This window comes from Pleurodeles waltl, chromosome 9 (genome assembly GCF_031143425.1).
Source record: "Pleurodeles waltl isolate 20211129_DDA chromosome 9, aPleWal1.hap1.20221129, whole genome shotgun sequence".
Classification (NCBI taxonomy): Eukaryota; Metazoa; Chordata; class Amphibia; order Caudata; family Salamandridae; genus Pleurodeles; species Pleurodeles waltl.
Genome location: NC_090448.1, coordinates 78,513,948 through 78,528,038, shown reverse-complemented (window position 1 = coordinate 78,528,038; position 14,091 = coordinate 78,513,948). Strand labels below are relative to the sequence as shown.

Below are 14,091 nucleotides of genomic sequence, written 5' to 3'. Positions count from 1 at the left end.
AGCAGCATGGTGATGTCTAATATTTGCGGCACGCATATGAGGAACCAAATAATGCCTGCACGAAACTCTATAGATTGTGCAAAATGATATGAAGTGGCTTGTGCTTTGAGGTTGGGGTCAATTGCAGCAAAGTATTGGGAGTGACTCAAGCCACCTACCCTGGAATGGAAAAGCAATTAAAAAGTACACAGTACCAAGTCTGGAATGAGTGAGCTAAAATCTGTATTGAAAATCTTAGATAAAAATCAGATATGCTTCTAACTAGGAGTGGGCGAAGAATTCCACTCCACAGACGGAGTTTGTGGAGTTTTCCCCACTACGTACTCTGTTCGGAATTTCCGAAAAACTCTGCGAAGTGACGCAGAGTGGAGTTTTTTCTCTCGCTCTCCAATATTTAGTTGGTGATCGCGAGTGAGAGAAATTACTAAGTTCGAGAGCCCTATCGAAATTTCTGAACGCAAGCAGTCGTGGTAGGCCACAACCGCTCGTAATGAGAAACCTGCTGCTCGACTAGAAAATCTACTCGAGTGGCAAAAATAAGTCAACTCCCTCTGGTGCTCCACGTGATGCCGTTCACACTGATTTTACAGCACGGGAGACACTCCCATGCTGAAAATCAGTGCAAACAGTGTGCGTTACCCAAACTCCGTCGCTCGCGGAACTCCCTGTGGTGCTGCAGAGTTATTTCAGCACTTCACAGAGTTCCACATAGCACAACTCCACGAACTCCACACAGGCCTACTTCTAGCCCTGCTGACATACACTGGGCCAAATGAACAAATGCTGTTCTCATAGATTATACTTACAGGTTATGTATCTTAGCCTTACACGTTAAATATGTGTTCCTTATGATAACTTTAGATACCATACCTAAGATCCCAGGGTTATCATAATACTGGGGAACAGCCATGTCAGTGAAAATATGTTTCAAATATGAGATCCAAGGAATTCAAAGTACATTATCAAGGCCCCAGCAATCATCCAAAATGGCATTTGACAATCCTGACTCTGACTGATGCCAGGTTTTGTCCCACAATAAAATAGGGACCAAACCAATCAAATCCTCCAGGTAGTTCAACCCTACTTCAGCATGACAGATTATGTTTGCTGTGTACCTCAGTACTGACAACAGCTTACACAGAAAGCTATCTTCCAATTCTCTAAAGTAAAAGATAGTTAATATAACCACAGACATCTGTTCCATATGAGGCAACTGGAGAAAATGTTGCCTTATAAATACTAATAAGTTCCTTCACAGGTCTATGCAGAAGTCTTGATACAAATCTGAAGACTGCATCAAGAGCTTTCTGGAACTGAAAAATCTGGTATTAAATAGTTAGGACCACTTCAGCTCCTCCTTGAAGGGGATACCCAGCTAGTTAGAATTTTCAACTCTCTTTATCAATGAGAACCGTGTCACTTGTGTTTTAACCTTAGTTTGTCTAGGACTTGAAACCAAGAGGTAAGACTTAGACATATTTACCTTTAGGTCAAACAAGTTCATAAAGAAGGCAAACCCATACAACAAAATATGTAACCCATTTGCTGTTCTTGCACTGAGTACGGCATCATTCGCATTTAAGAAGACTGGGATGGCACGCTCCCCAAGCCTTGGTATATCCCTCCAACAAGTGATTAAATAATCATCCAGCCCATCTATATATAGTAAAAAAGAGTAAAGAGTCCAAAATACATCCTCGCCTGACCCCCTCGGAAAGATTTCATGCATGAGGTACAATCTCCATCTTGGGAATAACGCACCTTCACAAAGGTGCCCCAGTACTATCAACAAAGCAGATCAACCAGCGCTTGGTCAACCCCTATAGATCTAAGCGATTTAAGGTGTCAAAGACACGGGAGAGGTCCATAAAGGTGGTGTGAATGGCACCTTCCCTAGCCTTCACATACGTCCCTAAAATCAGGGATAGATTTAGGCACCGCTCTATTGAACCCATACCCTGACGAAAACCATTTTTAACATCTGAAATGATGGTAATATCCTATGACCATTTCTTCTGCTATACAATAAAACTTGACCCAATATTTTAGAGGAAGTATTGAATAAATATGTTGGGCGATAACAAGAAGAATTATTTCTGCCCTGTTTTTTAAATATGGGGACAATGATTGCCTCTTTCCACGTATAGGGAGTGAACCAAAATTACTGCACGGAGCCCATTTGTCAATAAAGGCCCCAGTTAATCCACATTGGCCTTAAAAATATCAGCTGGAATCCCATCAGATCCAGGAGCTTTCCTGGGGGAGGGCTTCTTAATGGCATCTAATACCTCACTAAGACTGAGCAACTGACTAAAAATGCGAGTGGATACCATATCCGCAACACCTTCTTCAAAGCATGCGTTTCTCTTGACAGCATGAAACACTGAAGTGTTGTTTACCACACAAATTCTATGACTTTCAGGACTCCCACTGAAATGGACGGTCAATATTTACTCATTTGAATTGATCATGTTGACATCGGGATACATGGCATAATAAGACAGACACGTGTTATGTGGTAAATTAAAAGAAGTTGAAGACTGAGAGGCACACTTTCTTCTGAGTGATCCAAGATCATTTCGATCAAGAGAGGGAACACTTAATCAACCGATCCTGGTATGAGTTGGATGACCTTGCATGCGTCAGGATACACATTTTGTACATTAATTAAATCAGAAGGACTTTAAACAAAGGTCAAGGTAATTAGCTGTTCACTGCTCAGGTACGCATTTAGTTTAATTCCGTTCTGAGAGGAACATCCAGCACATCTGGTGACTTCGTGTAAACACTGTTTGCCTCCCTGCGGCCCTTTGAAGGAAAGATGAACAGCTAAGAAGTCCAATGAATCATGACAGCTGTTCTCCAAATGTCTGCAATTGATTAGTATGAGGACACTATAACGCAGAATATCTGATTACTATCAGGATGGATGAGTCGGTGCAAGTCTTCTATGTAAACCTGCTTTTGAGTTAAGATTTTTAAGAGAAGTAGGAAAAGGGAAATGTGACAGAATGAGGAAGGTGGAGTTAAAAGGGAAAAACACAAAGAATGAGGTTTGGAGTTTCAAAAAGCGAGGAGACGAAATTGTGGCAGGGAAAAGCGAGAAAAAAGGACAAGGGAAATGTGGGAGATAATTAAAGTAAAATCCAGCAAAACAAAAAACAAGGCGAGGCAATGCCAATAGTTTTTTTTTTTTTAAAGGTTTTGACCAAGCATTACTAAGACACACAGCACGGAGGCATAGGCAGCCACTGTTCAAGCTTGCCACATCTACAGTAAAGATACTGCACATGTAACTGCAGCAGCAATACGGAATCACTCATTCAGAACAAGTACAGAAAGGATAACAGAAATGTATGTTTCCTTACACGCCCAGGACAGGTACAGCAGTGAAGAAGCCGCCCAACCTTTCCTCACTAATACAGAAAATTATGTTACCGGTTGCATCCTAGGTGAATAAGTGAGGGACATATTAGATGGTTCAGTAAATATAAGGATGGAGTCTGATTCATGGATTACTGGCTTATGTGAAATTTCTTGTTATTTAAAGTGTGTGTGTGTTGACTGTATGTGTGTATGTGTGCGCATATGTGTTTGGACTATGATCTACTAGTTTATAGTTAAATCAAATAATTATTTCATATCCGTACACCTATCTGGAATTTAGGATAACAATTATTTCAATTCCTCATTCAAGACTCTATAAAAATTACCAGCCTTTTTTCTTTAGGTGAATTATGCTCCAATGCCAATGTTTGAAATTGTGAAATGTATTGTAAAATTCTCTCTTCTCTTATGTTAGAAATGGGGTCTTTGGTTGGAAGTCAGGTTACCCCCTGTCCAAGCAAGGACCCTCACTCTAGTCAGGGTAAGTCACACACAATCCAAAGTATCCTGTGCCCAACCTCTGGTAGCTTGGCACTGAGCAGTCAGGCTTAACTTAGAAGGCAATGTGTAAAGTATTTGTGCAATAAATCATACAATAACGCCATATAGCACCACAAAAATACACCACACAGTGCTTAGAAAAATATATAATATGTATCTGGATAAATGCAGGTCCAAATGATTAAAATGCAATACGTATATGTTGAGATATCACTGAAAAATGATATAGAGGGCCTGATTCTAACTTTGGAGGACGGTGTTAAACCGTCCCAAAAGTGGCGGATATACCACCTACCGTATTACGAGTCCATTATATCCTATGGAACTCGTAATACGGTAGGTGGTATATCCGCCACTTTTGGGACGGTTTAACACCGTCCTCCAAAGTTAGAATCAGGCCCAAAGTGTCTTAAGTTTTTTAAAAGCAAACAAAGTCTCTTTCAAGCACAAAGTACCTGGTTTGCGTGAAAAATCTCCGCAAAGAACCGCAGAGGAGGAGAAGCGTGGAAACAAAGGGGTGTGCGTCAATTTCTTGGGGCGCACACGGCGATGCGTCGTTTAGTTTTCACGCAGGGACGGCTGTGCGTCGATTTCCGGCGCTCAGTCGTGAATCCTCTTCGGGTTGCAGGGTTTTCAGACGCACGGGGAGCGATGTGTAGATTTCCTGTGCTGGCAGGACAAAGTCACAGGAGCTGTGTCGAGCCGGTGGGCATTGAGTCTAATTTTCTACTGCACGGCAGGCGCTGTGTCGATTCCTCTCTGGAAGTCGGGCTGAGCCGTTCCGGGTCGGCTGTGCGTCGATCCAGTGGGCCACGCGTTGAATTTCTGGTCACTATGCTGGCACTGCGTTGATCTTCTCGTTGCGAAGTTGGGCTGCATCATTACGGTTCGGCATGCAGTGAAATTTTCACCGCTGTGCATCATTTCTAGCAGGCTGTGCGTCGAATTTCACCACAAAAGGAGTCCTTCTTGTAGAGTTGAAGTCTTTTTGATCCTGATACTTCAGGGAACAGGAGGCAAGCTCTATCCAAGCCCTTGGAGAGCACTTCTTCACCACAGCCAGAGAGCAGCAAGGCAGCAGGGCAACAGCAAGGCAGCAGTCCTTCACAGAAATCAGACAGATGAGTCATTTGGGAAACCAGGCAGTTCTTCTTGGCAGGATGCAGGTTCTGGTTTAAGTTTCTTCTCCAGGAAGTGTCTGAGTTGGTAGGGTCAGAGGCCCTGCTTATATACCCAAATGTGCCTTTAAAGTGGGGGAGACTTCAAAGAGTGGCATAGAAGTGCACCAGTCCCCTTTTAGTTCAATCCTGTCTGCCAGGGTCCCAGTAGGGGGTGTGGCAGTCTTTTGTGTGAGTGCAGACCCTCCACCCACCCAGCCCAGGAAGACCCATTGAAAATGCAGATGTATGCAAGTGAAGCTGAGTATCCTGTGTTTGGGGTGTGTCTGAGTGAATGCACAAGGAGCTGTCAACTAAACCCAGCCAGACGTGGAGTATAAGGCACAGAAAGATTTAAGAGCAGAGAAATGCTCACTTTCTAAAAGTGGCATTTCTAAAATAGTAACATTAAATCAAACCTCACCAGTCAGCAGGATTTTATATCACCATTCTAGCCATACTTAATATTACCTTCCTACTCCTTTCAGATCAGCAGCTACCAATCAAACAATGTATGAGGGCAGCCCCAATGTTAGCCTATGAAGGGAGCAGGCCTCACAGCAGTATAAAAAGGAATTTAGGAGTTTTGCACTACCAGGACATGTAAACTACATAGGTACATGTCCTGCCGTTTGCCTACACAGCACCCTGCCCTATGGGTTACCTAGGGCATACCTTAAGGGTTTCTTATATGTAGAAAAGGGGGAATTTTAGGCTTGGCAAGTACTTTTAAATGCCAAGTCGAATTGGCAGTGAAACTGCACACACAGGCTTTGCAATGGCAGGCCTGAGACAAGATTAAGGAGCTACTGGAGTGGGTGGCACAATCAGTGCTGTAGGCCCACTAGTAGCATTTAATCTACAGGCCCTGGGCACATATAGTGCACTGTACTAGGGACTTATAAGTAAATTAAATATTCTAATGGGGTATGATCCAATGTTACCATGTTTAAAGGGAGAGAGAATATGCACTTTATCACTGATTAGCAGTGGTAAAGTGCATAGAGTCTGAAACCCAGCAAAAACAGTATCTAAAAAGTGGAGGGAGAGAGGCAAAAAGTTAGAGGTGACAACCCTAAGGCTGTCAGGTCTAACGCCTTATCTTAAATTTAACCGCTCTTTTCCGATGCTTTGTGTTAAAGTGTGTCTATCAAAAATTCTTATTCTACAAAGTACAATAGTGCTCTATTTTCTTCCACCAAAACCATGGACCAAAAGGCTGCTTCTTCTAGTAGGACTCAGGGGTTGAAAAGCATTGGATTTACACAGAACATGCTGGCTCATTGGTCAGTAAATATCCCCAATTTATGTGGGTCTCCTCCATATCTTTCGGAGGCAACCAAATGTGTCTGCACAGCATCACTATCTGTGGAGTTTCTCTTTCAACTGTAATCCGAGCCTGGTCTCCCCCAGAATCAGTAGTTGTGAAGAGAGCTGTGGAGGCATTCATTCTATCAACTAAAATTCCCTTTATTTATTGGCACAATCATTGATTTTTATTCGTGGCATCCTCCCTATCTTTTAACAGGAATCCAATGGCCTTTTCTTTATCATTCAAAGATAAAGCAGTGGGATTCATTTTACTTGGTAGACTTTTATAGTTATGAGCTTCCCAATCTGACACAAAACTCTGAGGACTTAACAGAAGTCTTTGTCTTCCAAAAGCACCATTAATACACATGGTCTTGCTCCACCTCTCTCAACAATCACTGTAGACCCACAACAATATCAATGTAAATCACAAAAGGGGAATGGGACAAGAGAAAAGAATGAAGCAGATGCAAGGCCACCTTCACATCAGACATATTTTCATAAACCCAACTTCAACTTTGATCTACAAAAGAAAATGTAACATCTGTTTTTTGCATACTACAGTTCACAACCTTTCAATATCAATGTGTGTAAAGTGGACTAATGACTGGTTTACCAACCCCTCTTTGTCAGCTGCACTCCTTAAATTTCTTATAACACAAGAGTGTATCTATTAACAAAATATCACAGTGAGTACTTATGATGTTCACGCCCTCTATGGAAAAAAATCAGTGAAAGCATGTTAGAAAAAACATGCTACTTCAAACACTCTAAATAAATAAATAAATGAAATGTCACTGTATCATAGGAGATGAGTTACAGCACTTTTAACCTAGTAAAGGTCACAAATTAAACGTACAGAAAGGTCAGTCTTTGATAAACTTGGCACGTATATAAAGTGACTCCCCGTTCAGCAAATGCACATTCCACAGCGTGCATAGAGTCCACAACCAAATCTTTGCAAAAAGTCATTAAAGTCCAGAAAAGAGTCATGGGTGAATTTACATCCTCCTACTAAACTTCCAAGACCAGTAGTGGTGACCAGAAAAACAGGCATCCAAGACAACATGAAGAAAAAGAGTGACTCCAAATTCTCAAGGGATTTCAAGAATCTAGCTTTAAAATATAATTCTATACTCTTTATAGATTCAAGATAGCCGCCACCGCAAATCTTATGATATGAGATTCTAAGTCTCACAATATTCAATTTTACTTTCATTTTGTGGATTTAATTTTACCTGTCACAACACTAGTTTGCCTTACTACAGGCAGCTGACATAGCATATGAGGGTGCTTTACTGAGAGGACAGACTTATCAAGGGTGGTAAGACAAACCCAGAGTTCAGGTGCTTCTCCAGAAATAGGTTTTGCCAGCTGAATCCCGATGAACTTCACTTTCACCCACATCTTCTCATTGTGCCATTTCTACTTAATGTCACCCACTGTGTGTCCCTGATTTTACAAACAAACAAACACAACCTGTGTCACCCTACCACTAGCCTTCCTTCTGTGCTTCACTGAGGGCGAATGGAGGCAAGATGTGTAGTTACTTGTAGTGAATTTCACAAATGTGCCTACAATGACTGTGCCCCCCCTATTCCTTCTGAGCATTGTCTGCATCCTGGAGATTGAATGTGATTCCTGGTGGCTACAGGATCATGTAGTCCTATGTGGAAAAGACAGAACATATACTTTGGGCTGTATTTATGTGGTATGAAGTTAAAGGGTGTCAGGTGTGTGTGATTTGGGTCATGTATATAGTATTTCTTATTCCATTCCTTTCAGAGGTCTTAATCGTAGTGGTGGAGATCACCATCTTCGTGGCGGAGTTCACATTCCACATGTGGCAATTCAAGTAGGGAGACTATAAGATAAAGTCACAAAGTTATTTATAATAAGTTCATAGTCGTAAGTGTCATGGTATGAGGCTCCACCCTCTGATTGTAAGTCTGCACCTAGGTGTAAATTGACAGCAGAAAACGGTGAATAATAAACAAATGGTAGAGGTATGCCTAGGCTTTTAAATAAATGGACTGATGAGGAAATATACATAGATATATATACCTTTGTGATATCACCCCCTAATATTAAAAATGCATAATAGGTAACAAATGTAATATGGTCCTATATAGCTATCTCAAGGCAATGGTGATATTGGCTCTGTCTTTGGGGTTTATAATGTCACCAGATTCCCAAAGACAATAAAGGGCTTGGCATTTGATGTTATTTTTTTTTTTGTATCATTTATTTAATTGCTTTTTAGAGTGAAGGCTTTTTATAGAAACCACATTTTTTAATGTTGAATTTTGAAAGTTTAATTAAGGTTTGTAAAATCAGGCAAAGTAAATTGAGCCCATAATGCGCATATGCATATGGTGTGACGAATTGATATAGACATATGTAATTATGTGCTACGACAGATGCATGAATGTTTAAAGTTCAATTTATATGTATTAGACTTTTAACATGAGAAACAGCAACCCATTAGTACATTTTTTGAAGGATGTTATGAAAATGAGTAAAATGTCAGCGTGCGAGGCCATGTTTTTTAGAACAAGAATGCATGCGATGCATTGCGGAGCAGCGCTCATAAAAAAAATGAGTTGTGACTTAAAGGCTTTATAGGACCACGATGTTTTAACAATTAGTGGGAATGTGTGAAACATGAATCCATTGTCTGCGTAGGGTTAAAAAATATAGAATAGTCAATGCATAAATTGAAATGATAAGCTGTAGATTCACCCCGAAATAACAAAGGCACGCGAACAGGCAGCCACTCTCTCCATACTGCAAACGGATTGATCTCTATGCCTTGTTTCCTTTCCTTACAGGCAACCCGGTACATGGAACTAATACCTAAAGACATGCAGCCTGTGGCAGGAACAAAAGGTGCCTACTTCCGCCGTAGGCAACTCGCCAGACAGCTCCCAATTTATGACCAGGATCCTTCCTACTGCCACAACTTGTCAGAGAGCGAACTCAAGTCAATGGAAGAGTTTGTAAAAACATTTAAAAGTGAAGCCTTGGGAGTTGGAGAGGTAGCACATCCGGGCCAATCTCCTAATCCGAAGGAAGCTGGGAAGGAGCAGGAGAAAGATTCTTCAGCCAGCAGTAAAATAGCAGATTCCACTAATGGTACTGGGACCGACACACATGAAAAGGAAGAATATGTGAGTACAGCACTGTCTTTGTAATACCAGAATATTATTATTTAATTTTATGACATCTATGATGCAGATGAACATGAGGGCCTGATACTTTCAAGGTCCTTTCAAATATCCTTCAACGGACTTGACCATTCTCACCACAGTGACATAAGTGTGAATTATTTATTTGCATATTGGAATGAGATGTGTGAGGGTGTTTTTAAGACGGAGGTGTGGGTGGCATAATACCAGGTACTAGTTAGAATAAAATAATGAGTTGGGGTCCGGGAGGTTGTTTTGTGGAACATTGGAGGATGCCATGGCATCAGGTATATTTTCTGTATATGGAGAGCTAACAGGTGAGTGACATGACATCTGGTCAATGTTTTTTTGTTGTTGTTTTTTTTAACTGCAGTTGGTCACAAGAGGCTGAAAGAGCTACAGCCATGATGTGTATGAATTCTCCATGACTTCTCTTCCTCTGCAGAGCTCATTCATTGTGTCAGTTGCAAAATGAAAGCAGATTTGGAAGCCATAAATGACATTAAGCAAGGTATTTCTTATTAACAAGGAACCTTACAACTAAGTGTTCCAAAAACTTCATAGACAACTCGATGGTCACTCCTGTTATCTATCTGATGTCCTTGGAACTTTGACAATGACCAAGGTATAATCAGATATACAGTTAATCACAATGTCGGTCTCCTTTCCAGGATTCTGTAGAACAGTGGCATACTCAGGGTTGGAGAGTGATCAAATGCATTTATATATTTATTAGTTCAGCTCACGCAACGCACATGAAAGGTGAACCACCCAGAAGCAAATTTGGGTGAAAATGAATTAAGGATCAACACAAAACTCCAAAAATAGGAGAAAGTTTTTTTTGGGCTTTGAAATTGCCTAACCAGCTGCAATTCAGTCCAAATGAAAAGGATAGAAAAGTGTATCATCTAAAATAATGTACGACAAAAAGTTTTATTTAGAAGCCTTCAGTCCATGCAAAAGCACTCACACTGGTCCCTAGGACAATGGATAAGGTTTCATCAGTACAAAAATTCTTCCTACTTGTGGGCTTCAAACGTTCACTTCATTAATCAGTCGAGGACAAGCCCACAAAATAAGTTGAGAATGTGTTTCTTAGAATTGTTATGGGAATGCTAAATAGTTCCTGTATGCTCAAAGAATTGAGATTGAAAGTAGTATTCGGTACTGCTTTCCAGTGTCTCCTAATGAATACATGCTGTATAAAATGTTTCAAGTGAAAACAGAAAATGGCATCATGACAGAAAATCCCCACAACTATGCTGTGGGTTGTTTTTTTCATATAATAATTCCTGTACTTGAAAGTTGATACATCATGTGCACTGAGGAATTTAGAGTGTCCAATAAACATTTCATAGAGAAGGAGGAGGAGGAAGAGCCAGTCAAAATTTATTTCCCAAGAAGTATTGATAAAACTTGCTATCCATGGCTACCTTTGTCACTCTAGGTGGGAAGGGTATGTCCAGACGTGAGTCCTTTGCTCACTGCTCCACAGCAGGGTCAAGACTTATTTGCACATGGCTGTGTCCAAATTGGGGTGGGGGCACGGAAATGATGGATTAAACCCAGATCTTCGTGACTGGGGGTTTGTGTTTGCATTTTTTAGCTTTCCGTCCATCATCTGTTCATTTTGACTTTGTCACCGTAAGTGGTAAAGTAATGCCCAGAAGTTGAACCCGTACTGTCTGCACCACCAGATTCTAGCTAACCTGGGTGATGAGGGGGTGATGCCCCAAAACCGGTGCCTGGATGCTTGTGTCCAGTCCAAGGAGCACCTGGCCTGGCTGTTTGGGCTAGACCGTTCCCATGATGAGCAGGGTCAAGACTGATTTGCATGTGGCTGGGTCCAAATTGGGGTGGTATGCTGGGCAACAAAACTATGGATTAAAATTAAACCCAGATATTTGTGAGGGTGGGTGAACATTTGCATAGTTAAGCATTCCGTCCATCATTTGTTCTTTTTGCCTTTGTCACCCTAAGTGGGAAGTGTATGTTCAGACATGGGTCCCTGTGCTCATGGCGGAACATGATTCAATCGAGCCTGGTTGATGAGGGACGATACTCTGAAAATGGTTCCACAATACTTGTTTTCGTGCCGGGGGGGACCTGGCCTTGTAGTTCGGGCTGGACTGTTCCCATGGTGAGCAGGGTCAAGACTGATTTGCATAAGGCTGGGTGGGTCCAAACTGGGTTAGCATAGTGGGCAAAAAAACAATGGATTAAACCCAGATCTTTGTGCCTGGTGATGATTGTTTGCATTATTCACCGTTCCATCAATTGTTTGTTCTTTATGCCTTTACCTTTCATTTTCTAACATTGACATGTTTACGATTCCAAACATTCCAATGTTGTTCACTTTTCCCTTAGGGAAGCATATTTTGTCAAGTCCATTCTCATATTGCTATTGGTTTACAGATATACAGGGAGTGCAGAATTATTAGGCAAATGAGTATTTTGACCACATCATCCTCTTTATGCATGTTGTCTTACTCCAAGCTGTATAGGTTCGAAAGCCTACTACCAATTAAGCATATTAGGTGATGTGCATCTCTGTAATGAGAAGGGATGTGGTCTAATGACATCAACACCCTATATCAGGTGTGCATAATTATTAGGCAACTTCCTTTCCGTGGGCAAAATGGGTCAAAAGAAGGACTTGACAGGCTCAGAAAAGTCAAAAATAGTGAGATATCTTGCAGAGGGATGCAGCACTCTTAAAATTGCAAAGCTTCTGAAGCGTGATCATCGAACAATCAAGCGTTTCATTCAAAATAGTCAACAGGGTCGCAAGAAGCGTGTGGAAAAACCAAGGCGCAAAATAACTGCCCATGAACTGAGAAAAGTCAAGCGTGCAGCTGCCACGATGCCACTTGCCACCAGTTTGGCCATATTTCAGAGCTGCAACATCACTGGAGTGCCCAAAAGCACAAGGTGTGCAATACTCAGAGACATGGCCAAGGTAAGAAAGGCTGAAAGACGACCACCACTGAACAAGACACACAAGCTGAAACGTCAAGACTGGGCCAATAAATATCTCAAGACTGATTTTTCTAAGGTTTTATGGACTGATGAAATGAGAGTGAGTCTTGATGGGCCAGATGGATGGGCCCGTGGCTGGATTGGTAAAGGGCAGAGAGCTCCAGTCCGACTCAGACGCCAGCAAGGTGGAGGTGGAGTACTGGTTTGGGCTGGTATCATCAAAGATGAGCTTGTGGGGCCTTTTCGGGTTGAGGATGGAGTCAAGCTCAACTCCCAGTCCTACTGCCAGTTCCTGGAAGACACCTTCTTCAAGCAGTGGTACAGGAAGAAGTCTGCATCCTTCAAGAAAAACATGATTTTCATGCAGGACAATGCTCCATCACACGCGTCCAAGTACTCCACAGCGTGGCTGGCAAGAAAGGGTATAAAAGAAGGAAATCTAATGACATGGCCTCCTTGTTCACCTGATCTGAACCCCATTGAGAACCTGTGGTCCATCATCAAATGTGAGATTTACAAGGAGGGAAAACAGTACACCTCTCTGAACAGTGTCTGGGAGGCTGTGGTTGCTGCTGCACGCAATGTTGATGGTGAACAGATCAAAACACTGACAGAATCCATGGATGGCAGGCTTTTGAGTGTCCTTGCAAAGAAAGGTGGCTATATTGGTCACTGATTTGTTTTTGTTTTGTTTTTGAATGTCAGAAATGTATATTTGTGAATGTTGAGATGTTATATTGGTTTCACTGGTAATAATAAATAATTGAAATGGGTATATATATTTTTTTTGTTAAGTTGCCTAATAATTATGCACAGTAATAGTCACCTGCACACACAGATATCCCCCTAACATAGCTAAAACTAAAAACAAACTAAAAACTACTTCCAAAAATATTCAGCTTTGATATTAATGAGTTTTTTGGGTTCATTGAGAACATGGTTGTTGTTCAATAATAAAATTAATCCTCAAAAATACAACTTGCCTAATAATTCTGCACTCCCTGTACTTTTGCCTTGCCTCAGCCTGGCACCATCCACATCCCCTTGAGATACCCTTTGCACCTCCAGAATCTTACCAAACATTGTGAAAGCTACTCTGCTATGGGTTTGTTATACTTTAAATATGCAGTCTTGCACTTAACTTTCAAAAGGAGCACTAAGAAATGCTTTTAGTGGGTCCTCTTTGATAAGGTCAAGTTGCCACAATGGGTGAAGACTCGACTTTATCTGGGCTCCTGGGTTACTTGAGATCAGTTTGCTGATAGGCACATGAAGGCCAGGGAGCTGGCACCATAAGCCAATCAAGGTCTTGAAACAGATGTGTTTCTATCAGCCCATTTTTCTTCATCAATGCAAATGTTTTCCTTAATGTATCCTGCACTTGCCTTTACAACAAAGTGATCACACAAATCGATGTACTAGTTCGGTTCAGGCCACCTAAGCTTCACAGGCTTCTTTTAATTTCCAAATGTTAAAAGTCTGTGGTTAATGAAAATACTATCTGCATCCTATACTCTAATTCTCAAGGCTCTTTAAAAAGGAAACCTCTTGTTGAGCTGGGGTTTGAA

At 41.4% G+C, this 14,091-nt stretch overlaps 1 protein-coding gene across 2 annotated transcripts in view; it reads left to right on the top strand.

Annotated features, from left to right (window-relative positions):
* Positions 1-14,091, top strand: part of LMCD1 (LIM and cysteine rich domains 1) — a 313,865-nt gene that overhangs the window by 217,601 nt on the left and 82,173 nt on the right. For both annotated transcript variants that reach the window (XM_069206342.1, XM_069206343.1), the window contains exon 4: positions 9,188-9,526. In XM_069206342.1, the coding sequence (XP_069062443.1) occupies positions 9,188-9,526 (339 nt within the window). The remainder of the gene's footprint in view (positions 1-9,187; positions 9,527-14,091) is intronic.